The sequence below is a fragment of the Octopus bimaculoides genome, chromosome 6 (assembly GCF_046866305.1).
Source record: "Octopus bimaculoides isolate indiv1 chromosome 6, ASM4686630v1, whole genome shotgun sequence".
NCBI classification, from domain to species: Eukaryota; Metazoa; Mollusca; class Cephalopoda; order Octopoda; family Octopodidae; genus Octopus; species Octopus bimaculoides.
In genome coordinates, this window is record NC_142933.1 from 78,005,275 (window position 1) to 78,025,500 (window position 20,226).

At 34.8% G+C, this 20,226-nt stretch overlaps 1 protein-coding gene across 1 annotated transcript in view; it reads right to left on the reverse strand.

The window, feature by feature from the left end:
* Nucleotides 1–469: 469 nt before the first annotated feature.
* Nucleotides 470–20,226, reverse strand: part of LOC106871143 (uncharacterized) — a 154,552-nt gene continuing 134,795 nt past the window's right edge. Inside the window, exons 4-9 of the mRNA XM_014917453.3 lie at nucleotides 17,513–17,669; nucleotides 11,347–11,500; nucleotides 9,623–9,738; nucleotides 7,420–7,503; nucleotides 3,305–3,955; nucleotides 470–684 (exon numbers count right to left, since the gene is read on the reverse strand). Coding sequence (XP_014772939.2) covers nucleotides 619–684; nucleotides 3,305–3,955; nucleotides 7,420–7,503; nucleotides 9,623–9,738; nucleotides 11,347–11,500; nucleotides 17,513–17,669 — 1,228 coding nt within the window. The 3' untranslated portion in view covers nucleotides 470–618. The remainder of the gene's footprint in view (nucleotides 685–3,304; nucleotides 3,956–7,419; nucleotides 7,504–9,622; nucleotides 9,739–11,346; nucleotides 11,501–17,512; nucleotides 17,670–20,226) is intronic.

The following is a 20,226-nucleotide window of genomic DNA, read 5'->3' on the forward strand; positions in this document are numbered from 1 at the left end:
CTATCTTTCCATTAGTCAAATGACAAAGTGTTTCTTTGTTTACATATTTCGTTTTAAGTTGCATTATGAGGAAAGAAAGGCATCTCATTCTAAAATAATCCAAGTAGCGTTCCGCCATTTCTTATATAACCAAAAAGGAAAAAAAAAATCGGTGGGTAAAAAATAAGAGTTTTTGTTTGAAACCAATTCACTTATGTAATATGTCTTTGTCTGACATTATCTTCACTTCACTCTTATAAAAAGTGTACAACATATTCGACAGTATCGGGTAAGTTTCATGGTGCTCCAGCATGACCACAGCCACCTGGCTGAAGCACATAAAAGAATAAAATTATATATATATATATATATATATATATATATATATATATATATATATATATATACTCCTAATCAAATTTTACAGAATCAGAATTAGGAAGGTTTTCATTTTCTCCTATGTAAGATGTTCAGATTTTAACATAATTACATCAGAATAGAAATCTGTTTGATTTGGAAGTCAGGTAATTGAATTATAAAAGAATCTTCCAAGAAATCTTTACAAATTATCTTCTTTGATTCTTTGGAACTCGACTCGCACCAATGTCATTTTTTTTTTTAATGGGAAGGACAATCAAGTCAAGCATTGGAACTTGGTGGCATCGTCTGCTTGGTGAAATATTTTTTGGAAAGTTCTTCAAATGCCTGAAAATAAATAAATAGGCATTTAAATTGCATTAATTAATGAATTAGTATCCAAAGATTGTGATACAACTTATATTCCATCAGAAAAAATAATATTCATTTGAAGTCTAACTGCAGTTAGCTTAAGACTCAGGAGGACCCAAACAGATATTATTTTCTGGAATGTGATGTAAAAGCATACCCTAAACACCCTGGATACAGTTATGTAGTAGTAGTAGTAGTAGAAGAACTGATAATAATAATAATACTGACAATAATAGCAGTGTCTGATGGATCCCATGCCAACACTTAAACATGAAACGTTTGCCAAACAGGGTATACAACAATGATCTAGCTATGATAGTTTTGAACAAACTGACTGAGAAATAAATTAAATACTCTAGATCAGGTATATCAAACATGTGACTTGCACGCTGCATGCAGCTTTTTCAAACACAAATGTGACCCGCATGTAGCATAGCTAAATGTCTAAGCCATTAGCATTTAAATAGATTAGATACAGTTTGTCATTCCTACTCTACAATGTTATTCTAAAAATACACAATTACATCATCAAAATCTCAAAGCTGTAAGATAATGCATGATTAATTCAAGACTGTGCAAATAAATAAGCATTAAATTTGACAGCAATTGGATTGCTTAAAGTTTAAAAATGGGGAGCCAAAAAAAAATTTTAATCATAAAAATAATAATTTAATTAACAAAAATAGTATTACTAATGAGCAAATAAAAGGTTTTAAAAAATCTTTACTTAATAATAAAGAATTGATATGACTGAAATATTTGTTGTAAATGTGTGTTTAAAAATATGTGGACCTTGTGGCAACAAGTATGTGAGCAATGCAGCCCATAAATACTCTGTAGTTTGACATTCCTGCTTTAGATATCAAAGACAGGAATAAATACCTCTATACTGATAGGTATCTTGATCCCTTCCAACTAAATGATAATGAAGAAATTATCAAAACAGAAATTAACAGGATGGCAGTAAAAAGCATATCATTAAGAATTGGACCACAAAATATGATAAAGAAGAATACAAACAAAAGTGTAACTCCAGAGCCTGCAAATTTATATTCTGATTCGCTTTGCTAAATGGTTGGTGTTAGGAAGATCATCCAGCTGTAAGAATCCTACCAAAACAGTCACAGAAGTCTGGTGCAGGCTTCTGCCTAGCCAGCTCTTGTGAAACCATCCCACCCATGCTAGCATGGAAAGCAGATGTTAAACAATGATTATGATGATTCACCAGGCCAACTTCACAACTCATTTTTTGCATAGTCATCACCCAATAATTTTATATAATAGACATTATAGCACTTTTTACATATGACTAACACTTCACACAGACTATACCCAACAGTTAACAGCCAATTATATAATGGCAAGTCATGGATAATGTACTCAACATACACCATACCAACTAAAGCACACATACACACAGGTATAACACAAACCACATTGTAAATATCAAACACAAAGACTATCCAACAAAATAACAGCACTACCCACTTTGAACCTATTCTACACATCAATCAGATGGGATACTAAGGTAACACCAGAAACAACAAAATGAATGCCACAACAAAATAAAACCATTGTAGCATACAAGCAGAATGTAAAAAGTGCTGCAGACATCTTAGAAAGACAAAGCTGGAACTGGTGGTGTTAAAATAATAAGCTGTTAAAATAAGTCAATCAAATTTTAGCACAACGCCTGTAATTTTATGGGTGGGTGTTAGTTGATTTTATCAACACCAGGGCTCAATTGGTACATATTTTATCAACTTCAGAAGGATGAAAAGTAAAGTTGACCTTGGCAGGATTTGAACTCAATGTAAGGAGCCATAAGAAATGCTGCCAAACAAACATTTTGTCCACTGCTCTGTAATGAACTTTAATAATGAAAACTTGGCCACACATGTTGGGAAAAGGATGAAAACTATTAAATCAACCTCAGTATTTCTCTGATCCATATTTGATCCCGCAAAAATAAAATATCCAACATCCACAGGATTTATACTAGAAGAATAAAGGGTTGTAATGAAACACTATGATATAGTTAATCTAGTGCTTTCCTAGTTTTCTCACCACCCACCAGTCTGTCCGCCGCAACACCACTAACTAAAATATCTCTGATCTATCAAGAAAGTGAAAGACAGTTATTCAATAAAATTAAATCAGCTACATAAATACTAAACTGAAAAATAGGTACTGGGTTGATATGACTAAAGAAAAACAAACTTTGAAGCAGTGCACTAACAAAGTCACAGTCCAGCAAAAGAATAAAATAAAGACAGACATTTAAAAAAAATAGGACACCAGCTCAAGGTTATATTTTGAAATGTAAAATTGCGTATTTTCAATTTAGCCCGACTTAATTTTTATCTGAATACAATAATGTGTGACGGAGATATAAATTCCAACCATACCCCACCTCCAAGAAGCGGATATGCGTATTTCATTTCAACATATTTAGATACTATGTTACACCTCTTATTGTACTTTTTTATTAATCCTATATAGAATACTTCAAAATGCAGAGAAATAAAACTTCTGAAATATAAACCCCACAAAAAAATTTACAAGGAAAGAAGAAAAGAAAGAATATATAAATTACCTCAATTTCTGACAATGCATCAGAACTTATCTTTAAATTGGACTTCTTATGAGAAGAATTTGTTTTTAGGTTATTTAAATGTTCCATTTGGTCTGTTGTATATGAGTGATGGCTGTTTCGTTTAGGGTCAGATTGACTACAATGTGACAATGTTTTTGTAGCATTATCTGCCAAGTCTAAAGATTTCAGAAACATGTTCTCTGAGGAATTAGGCGAAGTCTGATTTAAATTTGAATTAACATTAGGTGATTCTGTACCCCAAGAATTTAATAAGACTGGTGGTGTGCTGAAGCGATTCTCTTTTGTCAAACGATTGTTCCGCAATTTCACTGGACGCATCAATCCAAGACGAGATTTTGAGCTAATATGGAAAGATTTTGAAATGCTACTGATATGTTTAATACCACTGCTTTGCTTAGTTTGTGAGTCCGGTGAGAGAAGATGAGCATTGGACTGTATAGCCATTTCTGGATGGTCAGTACAGTGCTGGTGAAGAGAGCGATCTATTTGTTCAAGTTCATTATTCAGTTCTTCAACTTGGTTAGCCAAATGATGTTTTTGGTTTACGTTTCCTTTCTTTTTGTTTCCACCTCCAAAACCAAATAGAGATTTCTTGCTGTGACTGTTGATCTGTTTCTGAATTGATTGTAACTGCAAAAATAATTATATAAACAATAAATACTTGAACTATTTCATAACAATTTTATAAACTTTCAAATAAACATGAAGTAATTCGTTTTTTGGAACAGTGGATCTTGAAGCACATAAAGCTATAGATAATAGCTGCTCATAGATATCCTTTAACATTTTGTATCCAAAAGGGCTTTTCAATCAAATATTTACATGCTATTATGTACAGCTTTAGCTACTCCGAGATCCACATACATACACACACACACACACACACACACACACACACACACACACACACACAAATACATACACGCACATACAAATACATACACACAAACACACACACACACACAAACACACACACACACACACATTATCATTATCATTTAATGTACATTTTCCATGCTGGCATGGGTTGGATGGTATGACAGGCTCCATTGTCTGTTCTGGCATGATTTCTATGGCTGGATGCCCTTCCTAATGCCAACCACTACATAGAGTGTACTGGGTGCTTTTTAACATGGCACCAGCACCGATATCAATTCTGCTGTAGTAGACAGGTCTTCTTGCGTACTTCTGCTCTGTGACAGATGGATCTTAATTAAAAACTTCTATACAAATGTCAATACTGGTTGCATTTAAGATGGCAGGGTGGCAAAATCATTAGGGCACTGGGCAAAATGCCTAGCAGCATTTCACTCATTCTAAGTATCAAATTCCACCAAGATCAACTTTGCTTTTCATCCTTTCAGGTTCAATAAAATAAGTAGCAGTTGAACACTGGGATCAATATAATCGACTTACTCCCTCCCGCTAAACTGCTGTCCTTGGGCTAAACTTTGAAACCAATAGAGGTTAAGGTATGTTTGTTGAGACACTATCAGCTGTAGAAATAACTGAGGATAGTGAAAAATCATTAGAGAAAAATAGAATGAAATTTTCAATTTAATTCGAAAATCTTGAATAATTTGAACTATGACTGTTTCCCGGTTTCAATGGTGTATGTGTTCCCCAGCTGGACGGGATGCCAGTCCATCACAGTGTTACTCATTTTTGCCAGCTGAGTGAACTGGAGCAACGTGAAATGAAGTGTTTTGCTCAAGAACACAACGCGTCGCCCGGTCCAGGAATCGAAACCACAATCTTACGACCATGGTGCTGACACCCTAACCACTAAGCCACGCGCCTCTACTCTTTGTATCTTATATAGTGATTTCAAATTTTGCACAAAACCACAAATTTCGGAGCAGTAGGTAAGTCAATTACATCGACCTTAGTACTCAACTGGTACTTATCTTATCTGCCTTGAAAGGATGACAGGCAAATTTGACCTCAGAGGAATTTTTAACTCAGAAAGTGGAGACGGACGAAATGCCATTAAGCATTTTTGCCTGGCATTTAAGACATGCTTTACCGAAGTTAATCCGTAGTTGGTAGTAAGATACTAGAAATATATGGGAGGTAACTGCAAGTACGCATAATTTGAAATGGTACAGAATATGGCGAGGAGTCGTTTGAAAGTCTGGTGAATAAGCGGTACATATTTCATAGGCTTTATTGAAACAAAAATATCATTAAGTAAAAACTCTAACTATGAATTAAAAGTCAAGGTTCTAATGTAGATGGCATTGGACATTAAAAGCACATGTATATCTTGGTCATCCGTTGTCTCCGGCATTTGTTGAAACAAACGAATTTTTTTTTTTTTTTTTCTCTACGCATATAATTATTTCTGATCGGCTTTTTAATATTCGCTGCATTAAATCTAAAATAATTACTCACTCGTGAAGTATATTTGCCACCTAAATGTGGCTAATCCTTAAGGGTTGATGCTACTGTAGCTTGTAACCCCTTGAAGACATCTCCTCTAGCTGGCTATTGACACACCTTCTGTGCTCTATCGGTATTTGCAAAGGGAAGTCATCTTACCATTTCCAGCCTGATGTGATACACACGGACCTGAGTTTCTGGATATTGACTCGTCATCAGCGTGTGACAACCACCGGTTGGCGATGGGAAGTGGTTCTCAATGCAAATATATATATATATATATATACTTTTCGTCACTGGTCTCGAAAAAGTGGAAACAAGCAATAATAAATCTCTGAGCGAGGTATAAACAGTAGCAGCACGACATCCAAAAATTGTATTTAATGCAAGGGAGGTAACTCTTGAATATAGAAAGGTTGTGTGTGGTGCAAGGGAGATAACTTTTTAATGTAGGCAATTAAGCTTTCTTTGAATAGACGTTCAAAATTGTCTTGCTCATTCATATCACAACAAAATTATTTGAAGATTGAATTATTCTGCGGAGCTTATTCGTCCGCAACCACACACACAAGCACGCACTTCCAACCAATAGGACCAGTGTTGATAAGGGGGCACGACTGATATTGCCACACTATAATCGCATATGTTTTTTTCGCACGCACACGCAACAGAATTCCTGTCTCGATGTAAAATCAGTGCTATCCAAGCGTCACAGACTATTATGATCATGTTGCTCGGATGCAAAACAGTCACTTTCTTAATGCAGTCTTTTACCATTAAAGTGATATAAAGGCTCTTTGAATCGAAATGTAAAGCTGTGTCATACGAACAAAGATACGATGTTTTTCCCTAGATTAAGCAGCTGATTTAGTAATTTAAAATTTTTTTTCTTTTACACAGGGAGCGGAAGGTTGGACACAAAATGTCATACACTGTACCTATTTGTTTATAAGTAACGAATTCATTACCACAGTGTATTATTTCCTTAATTGCCTACATTTAAAAGTTATCTCCCTTGCACCAGACACAACTTTTCTATATTCAAGAGTTACATCCCTTGCATTAACAATAATACACTTTCCTGCCTTTTCGTACAAAACCTTTTGTAACCTTCGTCCTGTCTTTGTCCTTACATGTTTTTAATTGATATTAGCCCTTGTGGCCAATAAAACGAATTAATTATTATTATTATTATTATTATTATTATTATTATACTCTCTTTTACTCGTTTCAGTCATTTGTCTACGGCCATACTGGGGCACCGCCTTTAGTCGAGAAAATCGAGGAAGCCTAGTACTTATTCTATCGGTCTCTTTTTGCCGAACCGCTAAATTACGGGGACGTAAACACACCAGCATCGGTTGTCAAGCGATAGTGGGGGGACAAACACAGACACACAAACACACACACATACATATATATATATATATATATACACACGACGGGCTCCTTTCAGTTTCCGTCTACCAAATCCACTCACAAGGCTTTGGTCGACCAGAGGCTACAGTAGAAGACACTTGCCCAAGGTGCCACGCAGTGGGACTGAACCCGGAACCATGTGGTTGGTAAGCAAGCTACTTACCACTGTTGTTGTTGTAAGCTAGAATCAGTATTAATTACCCAACTTTGGAAAGATAGCAACTATATTGACATGTAAATACTTGTGAAATTGTAACCTTTATTGTGACAACAACCAAACAAGAGTTACGTACCGTAAGTTGAGCTGACATTCTTCTCTGTACTAAACGTGTCATACACATGCTCTGTTTATCACATTCGTTTTCTGATTCTGCACCCTGTAGTATAAAAATTGAATATATTTTAAAGCACTCTTTCCACAAAATTCGTAATAAGCCTTCCAATAAATAACTTGAATTTGAAAAGGATTTTTTTTTTTTTTCGACAAGTAGTGAGAAACAATAAGAGTAATTATTTCAAAATCTAGGAGAAATTAAAATTGAGGTTCAAAAAAATCAAAATAAGTGCAGGTATAAAATTAGATACCCATTCCCCACCCTGGGTCAAAAAAAAGGTGAGGTTAAAGTTATCATCTGTTAGAAGTATTGTGATAGCATCTGCTAAAATTGATGAAGATAGAAATGGGAGAATTGCAGTAAAAAATACAGATCACAATACAGGAAGACACTGTTTTCCTTTTCAATGTATCATCAACATCATCGTTTAACGTCCGCTTTCCATGCTAGCATGGGTTGGAAAATTTGACTGGTGAACCAGGTGAGGCTCCAATCTGATTTGGCAGAGTTTCTACAGCTGGATGCCCTTCCTAACACCAACCACTCCGAGAGTGTAGTGGGTGCTTTTATGTACCACCGATCAATAGTAATGAAAATGATAGCCCCTAAAATTGATGTAACTTCTACATGTAATGAAAAATTATCAAATCAATCCTATAATAACAAACTTTGACAAAAATATTAAAACTTTGACTAATTCTGGTTCAGATAAAAATGATATGCCTGCAATATCTTGTACACCCAAGCACTAGTCTTCAAGCATACTTAGACAAAATTTTTGTCTAATGTGTTTTTCTTTTATTATCATCACATATTTTTAAATAGCATATATGAACTGATGTTAACTTGCATAATTTACCTTATAAAGGTAAGCATTAATGGAAAACGTTCATATTTCATCTACCATAACAAACATCAAATTTTCAAAGAATCTCAAGAAATCTGCTACTGAGATTTTTGAAATGTTTCACCAGATTTTTGTCAAGTGTTATTCTTAAGGTCAAACATTCTTTAGCTTTTCATGTTCTGCACATTTTAAGGCTGATTGAGTGTCATTTAATTATGGTGAGTGTTCAATGAGACTAATTTCTAGTAAAAATATCAGAAAATTTGGAAGAATTTTGAAAACTCAACCACCAAGGGCACCAATGCCAAACAATCCATTAACACTTTTGTATGACTATTCAGACAACTCTTAAGTATCTCGCCATTTATTCAATATCTTCTAAGATCTTCTTCTTGTCCTAAAGGACCTATTTTTCATCACAAATGATTATTCTTTTCAAAAACACATGCCTTTCATTTCACTATTTCACTCAAGAAGAAAAGAGCAGACTGTCAAATAATACATCATGTTTGGAGTGGAACAAATTTGTCCATCTTTTCCAATTTACCGATATCATTACAAGATAGTACCCAATTACAAAGTGTAATTTCAAAAGATTTAGATTATACTGTGTAATACAGTTTTTGTCCTTGGGTAGCAACTGTTATTTGGTCAGCCCAAGGCTACATATAGTATAAGACACTTGTCCAAGGTCTCATGCAGTGGAACTGAACCCAGACCCACATAGTTAGGAAGCAAGCTTCTTATCACACAGCCATGCTTGCACCTGTGTGCACATATATTATTAACATGCATTTGTGCTTGTGTATTAGCTTCTATCTACCAAATTCCACTCACAAGGTATTGATCTACAAGAAACTATAGTAAGAGACACTTGCTCAAGTTGCTGTGCAGTGTGATGGAACCCAGAATTATATGGTCCAAAAGCAAACTTCTTTATCACACAGCCTTACTATATAACTAGTACTTTATTGTAACAGAAATGAGATAGTCAAACATTACAGTAGTCTAAACCAAGAACCAGGAAATTCAGAAAGAGGCACTAGTTCTCAAGTTATGAACCCATACATTACTGCTGACATAACTTATCAGGCAAGACATTTCACTCCAGTTTCCAAGAGGCTGCATAACTCAAAAAGATTAATATCAGTCATAAAAGAGAAGGAAGGGGATTTTGGAGAAGAATGGATTATCTCATGCTAACATGTCTAGATAAAGGTATAAAAAGGTGAAATCTTGTCTTTTTGTGATGCATTTGCAAACTTAATTGCAAAAATTCAGAATGGAAGAAACATTATATAGTGCCATATTTACTTGTCTTAATTCTTGTCTGTGTTTGATGTCATTTATTTGTTGAACCATATTGGAAAGAAGTTGTTGCTTCAAAAATTTTGTTTTGTCTTTGAATTCTTCACATGTCTGAGCTGGATCTAAAATATAACAAAACAACAAACTGAACATAATATCTTTTTGAAATTTGCATGAAATGACAAATTTGAAGAAGAGATGTGTAGTCAGTTACATACTTTATCAATCCCTAGAAGAAAGAAAGATCATAAAAGAATGTAACTAAATACCAAAAGATACTTTTATATAGGTGCTCTACTATTTTAGTGATGAATTTAATACATAAGCTGGTTGGTGTTAGAAAGGAGGTGGAGCCCGGTTAGGACTTTCTTCGGGTTGAGTAGCCCATCTCACTCAAAAGAACCCTGAATAAGGATTAATGATGTTGAACAAAACAACCACGTTTTCCAGAGTTGAATCATTCAGACCCCAAAGAACTCCTCTCAACACATGGCTATGGTGCTCACCCACTACTTCTGCTTGTGATCAGAGATGCACATATCGTCAGCCACCAAGGGACATTCTCAACTGGTTAAGGTCAAACAACTGACAAGCAAATTTGTGGTATTGAGCAGAATATTTGTTGTTGGCCATCTTTTAAACCAAGACAAAACAATGTACATGATAACACTTCCAATCAGTTAAGATCAGAAGCCACGAGAGCCACTGCCTAGTATTGCATCAGGGCATTATTATTATTATTATTATTATTATTATTATTAAGAAGGCAGTAGCAGGCTAACAGAATCATTAACATATTGGATGAAATGTTTAACAGCATTTCTTTTGCTTATTCATTCTGAGGTTAACTATGTCTTTCATCTTTGTTGACTTGATGGAATAAGTACCAGTTGAACACTGAGGTAGATGTAATCAATTAAGCACCTTCCCACCAAATTTTAAACCATTATTATTATTATTATTATTATTATTATTATTATTTATTAAGACAGCAAGGTGGCAGAATCAACAGAATGCCATATAAAATGCTTATCAGCATTTCATTCATTATGTTCTGAGTTCAAATTCCCCTAAGATCGACTTTGCCTTTCATCCTTTCAGAGTTGATGAAATAATTACCAGTTGAACACTGGAGTCAATGAAATTGACTAACCCCATCCCTACAAAATTTCAGGCCTTGTGCCAACAGTAGAAAGAATTATTATTATGTCTATATTGGTTAAAAGGGTGGCTCTGTACCTATGGCCTTCACAGTTCCTACAAGAGCAGAGAGATTGATGCAGTTAATGTTCCTTTCAAACAGTTGCAAGTCAACGAGTGCATGAAAATATTCTAAGGAAGATAGATTCAGCATGATAGTCAGAGTGAGGCCTGGGGTGTATGGACACAATATGAATGAAGAGATGAAGAACTCCCCTGCACAAATATGCAACACATTTCAAAGAAAAGTTATATATTTCTTTCTCAAAAACATTGGGGGGGGGGGGGGGTTAGTAATGAATCTAGCTTGGGCAGAGTAACTCTGTAATTCAGATCATTTAGATAAGTACACATGTGTGCTCTTCCAAATGAGCAGACAGCTACAAAATAAGAATGGTATTGATTCATAACTAAGATAGCTGAGGTGCAAAAAGAGATATGTGCCTTGTTCAGAAAAAGCTTAGGTCAAAAATTAATGTAGGTGGTGATCAAAAATGAAAGTAAGTGTAAAAGTTTCAAAATAAACTTACCATAGGCAGTTAAGTCTTCCCTAGAACTGAAGAAACCCTCTGAACCTATAGAAGGACTAGAAGTGCTGCAACTCTCTGTTGCAGTGAGTAAATGGTTCATCCAATTGGTTAGAGAACCTTCAGTACTGGCACAATATTCTGAACAGCTACCATTCTGTGAAAATAAAGAATATTTACAGATTTCTTAAACAACACAAGTTTATCATGGCCATCAGTTCAACCACAAATGCAAAACTCAAGAATTAGTAATTAGCCTAATGTACTTTGAACATTCTAACCCTTTCAATACCAACCTACTCGAGTGTTCACTTTTAAATTGATTTACATTAAAACTTATGATCAAAATTCCATTTTATGTGCCCCAAACCAGATAATGACAAAATTATTTTACTAAGTTCATCATTTTTTAAATTAAGCGAATCAAAGGCTGTGTATTTTAAGGGAAATATGATAAATGGTTTAAATGTCAATCAAGTTACTTAGAAAGTGTAAATTGATAATTTTTTTTTACAGTTATATATAGATGTGTAAGTACAAGCGAGTATTTATGAATATCACAGTTGTTGCTGCTGCCATGAGTTGTTTTTATTCCAAGCATAATTCAAACACAGCTTTCTATTATTTATATCATTGCCTTTATTCCACCTTCTAAGTCGGTGGTTTTCAACTGGGGTCAATATAAGATTTTTGAGGATCCACACAAGCAAAATAGTAAATTAAGAATCCACAATAGTATTTTAAGAGTCCATGAAAACATCTTTTATTTGGATGTATTTAATGCAAGAAACAGCTAGGTTCCTTTCTCTAATGATTTACATAGTTTAATATGTTTCCAGCTGCTGTAACAAATTCTATCATTGAGTGTTATCATAAACCTACACAAATGAACATGTGACAAACAAAATAAGAATTTTGAAAGAAATATCTATAAGACTAGTTTTTAAACACCGAATGGCTATGGGAATTCACCATAGCAGTCGAAGGGGCTCATAGATAAAAAAATAATTGAGAACCCCTGTTTTAAGTCATAGTATTGGGTAAAAACCCCCTTTGGTCATGAATGACCATGGGATTGTACCTAGAAAGTTCCACTCCGAGGCACAAGTCTGGGTAAGGTTGTTTAAGGAAGACTGTCAGTTGTCCATGCATATCAGCCTTCCCTCTCTATGCCAACAATGTTATCCAAGAGAAAGGCAAAGGCTGATACAGCTTGGCACCAGTGACGTCGCAACCCATTTCTACAGCTGAGTGAACTGGAGCAATGTGAAATAAAGTGTCTTACTCAAGAACACAACACAGTCTGGTCTGGGAATTGAACTCCCTACCTCATGATTGTGAACCCAACAATCTAACCACTGAGCCATGTGCTTATTAACATAAACCCTATTAAGAAACCATTATTCTCTTCACCTATACATATGTAAAATTGCATAGTAGCCAATGCACTCAGCTTTCCATTTCTTTTCTCCCCCTCTTCCTATAACCCTTCTCACTGTATTTCAACTTGATACCCTCTCTGCTATGTCATTTTGCTTTGTAATTGCTTCTTTCTGCTCATATTTTCCCCAGTCACTAACCTAATCATTAACAACAATAACTTTGTTTAGTTATCAACCTCTAACTCTCAGAGGATCTAAAAAAACATGTGCACTATCCACAGTTTTCTCTTATCCTTCATATTAACTAAAATCAGAAAGTCCTCTAAGCATATGTTTCTGCAAACTTTTCCTCAAGTAATCCATTCTGTATTGAGAAAGAAGGTGGGGAGATATATTTAATTAATCAAGGATACATCTAGAATTTATTCAAACAATTTTTTGCAGTACATAGAACCCACTTAGAGCTAAGTAGACTTAACCATTGACAATTAAGTAGCTTGGTAATGGACAAAATGCAGCAAGATACAGACCATCAAGCCTCCCTCCCACTCTCTCTCAGCTGGTTTTCAAGTAATCTTATAGTACTAGTTTTTCATAGATCAGCAGTTTTGAAGATAGGTAATATATTGAGTATCACATGCTTCAGATGATTTAAAAAGCTATTTAGTTTTTAAGTGAAATATATAATTTAGAAAAAATAAAAATTATAAAGTGGAGTTTAATGTTTTAGAAGTGTGGGAGAGTTACAGATTAAAGGTGAGAAATAGCATGGTTTAATAGTATACATATGCAGTGGAGTATAGTACAGTTTAATAATATATGTGAGTACTATATAAGAAAAAGGTAAAAATTCCCTTCGGTCATGAATAACCATGGGATAGCACTTAGAAAGCTCCCTTCTGAGGCAGAAGTACTAGCAAGATTGTTTGTGGAAGACCTGCAGTCACCCAAGCATACCAGTCTCCCCTTTCCATACCACCAATGTTGTTCAAGGGAAAGGCAAAGACCGATACAGCATGGCACCAGTAACATTTTTGAAGCTGAGAAAACCAGAGCAACACGAAAATAAAGTGTCTTGCTCAAGAACACAACATACAACCCAGTCCAGGAATAAAATTCACAACCGCACGATTGTAAATCCAATACCCAAACCACGGAGCCATGTGCCTATATAATAGTATAGTTTAATTGTATAGAAATATAGTACTGTATAACATAGTTTAATAGAATATAAGTGTATTATATTATAGTAATTTAATAGAATAAAATCAGGAGTGGTACTGTACATCATGTAGACTAGGCTATCACCTAAGGCACTAACATCTGAGAATACCATAAAAATATTCAAAACAACTTGGATATTTTTTTTTTTTTAATCTAACAATTATAAACATGAAAACTTAATAATAAAGAGATTAGGTGAGGGATCACTCCCAGAACAGAGAAAGATGGAGAAGAGGAGTTGGAGGCAATGGAGATAAGAGAGCCATGTAGTGTTATAACAAACCATTTGATATAAAGCATTTCAAATTTTGCTTGATAACAAATTTAGTTAAAGATTCACATGATCATAAAACTATAGATTTGTTATTATTCAACACATATGGAAACTTAGCTTCTTTAATTGCTCTCTAAGTAGACAGACAGACAGTCAGATAGTCAGATAGACAGGCAGGTAGATAAAATGTCTGTATTGTACTACACCTGTACATTATGAAACTAAGCTTGGTTTCATAATGTACAAGTTTTCTTCCCTTTCATATGAGGTATCACCCATAATGTCAGATTCTCCTGTTACTTGCTTTAGCTTATTAAGCTTTGTTCACATTTTTGTCTGTCATATTTTCATGTCTCACCACACACACACACACATACTTTACAATTCAGGCACATGCTTTCACTTGTGTAATTCTGCATAGCATTTTTTTGTTGTTTTTATTTGTGATTTTTTTATGTGTGTTTCCTCTTTGCCTCATAAACCTTCTCGTATTATTTGCGTGATTTTTACCTACTCACACGTAAATACTTTTGGTTTAGCCATTAGAAAGATATACTTGTCATTCAACTATTTGAAATATAATTTCATTTTTCAAAGGAACTAAATGTATATTTTTTAACTGTGTGACTAACTCCATGAAAAGTACAAATTAAGTTTTGTATCATATATTTCTATACATATAATTGTCGATTGTATACTTATCTGTTTGTTTACCTCAGTGAAAAATTTGTGTGAGGGGTTCTCAGTTTTCATTTTATGCATATCAGTATCAATTACTTTTGAATTTGAAATTTTGTCAGTTAACTAAGTCATCTCCATGCTTCAGTGCATTTGATCAGGTTGTTTACCATGGCCAGCCAGGTTTTATTTTCAGCAAAGGATACTTTCTGAGTATTAACATGCATGTATTTAATGTAACAAAGACAAAAAGAACTTTTAACCATTTTGATACCAAACCACCCATGACTGCCCATGGATTTATGTTATAGATTTTCTATTTTAACCCTTTATTCTACCAGTTTTATGATCAAACCAGACAAAGCTGATCTCTCACACCTACCCTACAATGTCATTCTAAAAAATAAACAATCACATCACTGAACTCTTTAAGCTGAACTCTCAAATCAATGTGAATAAATAGGCATTACATTTGACAGAGAAAATGAAAGCTAAAGAGTTAAAGTGAACTAAATTTCATTTTAATTTATATTGCAAACTCCAGTTCAATAATGATAAAGTAAACAGTGTCAATGTTATGATTAGAAAGCTAGGATTCTTTTCTAAAAGAAAAAGGGAAAACTAGGCTTCAGTACTGAGTAGTACATGCAAAATTACAAAGTAAATTCTTTGTTTCATGTATTTACAAATACTGGTTGTTTGCAATCCTGGTTACAAATAAATAGTATTTCCAAAGCTGGAAGCTGTAAGCAGCCTGTCCGTGTGTGTGTGTGTGCATGCACTTGTGTCATGGTATTGTTTGCAAGCTGTGTAAGTGGTGTTACCATATTGATGATGATGTTCATATCTGCCACAAAAACATATTTGACTGTCTGAGCACTGTGTTAGCAATGTCACTATATAAAACAGTCTCTTCATTTACATCGGTTACAAAAAACATGCTTGGTTATTGAATAGTTTGTCATTCAAAAAACTAGATGAAATAAAACCACACTTGGAAACGAGATGGTAACAGGAAGAGCATCCAACCATGGCAAAATTGCTTTAAACCTTTAGCCTTCTGAATACTCAGTCAAATGTAATACTTATTTATTTACAGCACTTTGAATTAATCATAGACTATCTTGTATCTTCAAGATTTCAATGATGTGATTATTTATTTCTCTCACACCTACCCTACAATGTCAATGCAGGGTAGGTCTGAGAGGCCAGGGCAGATACAGCTGGTATGTTGATGGCATGCTTAAGATTTAAGTCTCATATACTCCTGCTAGCATAGAAAAATGTGAATGTTAAAATAAACATTACAATGATGGCTACAGCAATCTGTAAGTGAAAAGAAAATCATTTCATCCAAGGGCATAAAATGAAAACCTCCAAGCATCATTACTGAAGCAGCAAGTATATGAAATATCATCATCATCATCATCATTTAATGTCCATTTTCCAAGCTGGCATGGGTTAGATGGTTTGGCTGGAGACTCGTAAGCCAGAGACCTGCACCAGGCTCCGGTCAGATTTTGGCTTGGTTTCTACAGCTGGATGCCCTTCTTAATGCTAACCACTTCACAGAGTGTACTAGGTGCCTATAACATGTCCCTGACACAGGTGCCTTTAATGAGTCATTAGCATAGGGAATCAGGGAAAAGACAAAAATTCTAATAAATACATTAATTACAAAATAAAAATTCTTTCAGGAATGGCAAGAATCTAGAGAACCAGAGACTTACTGTTTTAAGTTGTTTTTATTTTTTACCATTTCATCAGAAGTATTAAGGGATTGAGACACAAAGTTACTCTTGAATAAGAGATGATTTCTTTCTCAGAAAGCTTTGATACATAACTCATCCACACCATTAAGTAAACTAAGGTATATCAAATTGAATGTCCTACCGAGAGAAAACAAAATTTTTCTTGTAATAATGAGCTTAAAACAAAAGCTTTGTCATTCAATATCTCATTCATCTACCCATCAATTTCACTTCTCCAATTACAAATAGATAATACTTTAAACAAACAGAAAAGAAAGGCAGTAAAGAAAAGGTACCAAAGTATTGACCAGACAGAAGTTCAAACTTAACAGTGCAATGCTTTTGAGGAATGCAGATAATTTTGCTTACCCCAGTTAGCTATAAAAAAGTTTTAAAAAAAAACAATAAAAAAGGAGAGGTTCCATTTCCACTTCATGGTTGAATGGTAAGCAGAAGAAGGAGCATCCAGCTGTAAAATTAATTATTGCTGAATGGCAAAGACTTATGAGAGCAAACAGCAAAAATCAACCAGTTTCACATCCTTATAGCATATTAGGAGCCAGAGAGGAAAAGAGAGAAAGGTGTAGTAGTAGTGGTAGTTATAAAGGATCAAAGGTCCTTTCTGAGCTCAAAAGTTCAGTTTCCAGATTCTGTAGTATATATATATTTCACCCCTGGATAGGATGCCAGTTGGTTGTGGGACTTTTTTTTATAGCTGAGTGAACTTGAGCAACATGAAATGAAGTGTTTTGTTCAAAAACATGATGTATCACTTGATCCAGGAATCAAAATCAGAATTTTACAACACCCAAACCACTAAGCCAAGCACTTTTACAGTAGTAGTAGTAGTAAAGTGTTACCTTTGTAGTTATTTGGAACATGAACTGTTTGCCAGGCAAAGGTTCACTGGTAGTAACAATATGACTTCCATTCAAATCAATGCAATCCATCGATGTAGATTGATTTTCATGTTTTGGATAGCAATACAAGACATTCCCTTTCAGAACAAACCAGAATCTGGAAATAAAGACAAATAACAATTTATGCAAGGTTAAATATGTGTGTGTGTGTGTGTGTGTGCATTTATTTCCTGTGATTTACCAAGAAGCAATAAATTACAGTATTCAACACACAAATCTTATATCTCTTAGCTGTTTCCGTCATTGGACTGTGGTCATGCTGGAGTACCACCTTGAAGGGTTTTAATCAAACAGATCGATCCTAGCACTTATTATTTAGTCTAGTACTTATTCCATTGGTCTCTTTTGCTGAACCACTAAGTTACAGACACATAAACGAACCAACACTGGTTGTCAAATTTGGGCATGAGGGGAAAAACACAGGCACAAAGACATACACCACATGACATGCTTCTACATAATTTCCATCAACCAAATTCACTCTCAGTAGTATTTGTTGCCTTGAGGTATATTGAAAACACATGTCCAAGGGTTCACATGACACCAGTCTTTAACCTTTAGCACACTGTAGGTGCATCTTGTCACTGTATAAATTATTTCCCCTGTAGCAGTAACAAGGCAGTGGCATGAGAAACTGTTCTAGAGAAAATGTAGTATGCTAAAGGTTAATATATTTTAACTGAAAATCTCTAAATTTCTTTTCTTATGGTTGGTAATCTGAGACTAATAAATTATCAAATGTTTAAATTTTCTTGATGGGTTTCATATATTTCAAATTATATTAAAATGAGAGGAAAGAGCTTCAAACTAACAGCTACGAAACTGAAACTGAGTACAATCGAATCCTTTCAGCTACACGTGTGTGTGTGCGAACATATATACCATTTTTTTTATCTTCAACTTGTTTCATTCATTTGACTGTGGCCATGCTGGGACGGTCAAACAGATTGACCCAAGGAATTTTTTTTTTAAGCTTAGTAATTATTCCATCAGCTTCTTTTTCTGAATTAATAAGTTATGGGGATGTAAATTCACCAACACCAGTTGTCAAGCAATTGTGGGGGACAAACACACACACACACACATATATATATATATATATATATATATATATATATATATATATATACACAGACGCACATACACACACACATATTTGACAGGCTTCCTTCAGTTTCTGTCAACCAAATCTACTAACAAGGCTCTGATCAGCCCAAGGCTATAGAAGGCATCTGCCCAAGGTACTGCACAGTGGGACTGAACCCAGTACCATGTGGTTGGGAAGCATGCTTCTTTCCACACGGCCAAACCCATATATAATTTGTATGTGCGTATGTATGTATATATACATGTGTGGGTGCACACAAATGTGTGTGTGTGTGTGTGTGTGTGTGTGTGTGTGTGTGTGTGTGTGTGTGTGTGTGTGTGTGTGTGTGTGTGTGTGTGTGTGTGTGTGTGCACGCGTGCATCCTACAGAACATCATTAGCAGTTTTCCCAAAGCCTTGGGTGAAAATCACTTCTGTCACCATAGCCAGGTCCTGAAACCCATAACAAATACTATCTGTAAATGTATTTAACAACGGTAAGCATCTTCACCCATTAAAGCCTATCACTTTCATGTTGAAGAAAGACTGACATCAGCCACCACAATCAAATTCTCAAACCTGTCACCAATGGCACAAAACAGGAAGCTGAAGACCTGGTGAAGAAACAAAAGCTTCTGGAAATCATTGCCTTCACACCATTAAATCAAACTTGATGCTGATCTTAGAAACTTCCAAGCAGGTAATTATACTAGAACTCTCAACTTGCTGAGAAGACCATATTGAGGATGTCAAGTGAAAGAGGAGAAAAAATACTGAGGGATATATATCTGATGGAAGTGTGCCAAAAACATTAGAAAAATGGTGACAGCAAGCCAGGTGTGATCTAACAGAGGTACGATACAGACTAGTCTCTTATCAGAATTAGCAATATTCTGAATATTACAGAGGTTAATAGTCAAAAGTTAGCCTTAAAGGTAGCAAGAGTTGCTTTAACTCTTTTGTTACAAAATTTCCATTGTAATAGACTGCCTTTGGTTCAATTACTTTTGAAAATAATGAAGAATCTAATAAAATAACTTTGTCGCCATTAAACAGGTGTTTGGAACATAAACTAAATTTTGGTGGAAGGTTTTAATCAAACATGAAATTTGTATTATAGAATTAGGAGTCATCTCAGGTGGGTTGGCATTAAAAGAGCTCATGTAGTATGGATCAGAGAAGCTAAGTCATGGAAGAATTAGTGCTGCCTAAGCACAAGTTGAGATTTAAACAACTCCAGTTCTATCACTTGGTGGGAGTGTCCAATTGTTGAAAGAAACACCCAGTGCCTCAGATAGCATCACTGATGTGACCAGACACACCACAAGATGATGTGTGAACAAAACTTTAAAGCTTCTTAATTGTAGGTTTTGCTTGTCAGTCTGAAATTTCATCTGAAAATTTTCAATAGATGAGAGCTAGGTCATCAGTCTACAAGTGTTTCCACAATCAGTCTTAAACTCTTCTGTTATAACCTGGAGAACTATAATAAACAAAGAGGACTGCAAAACTAGCCTTGATGGACAACTACTAGCATTATAAATTCATAGCTTTATTAATGAGTACAT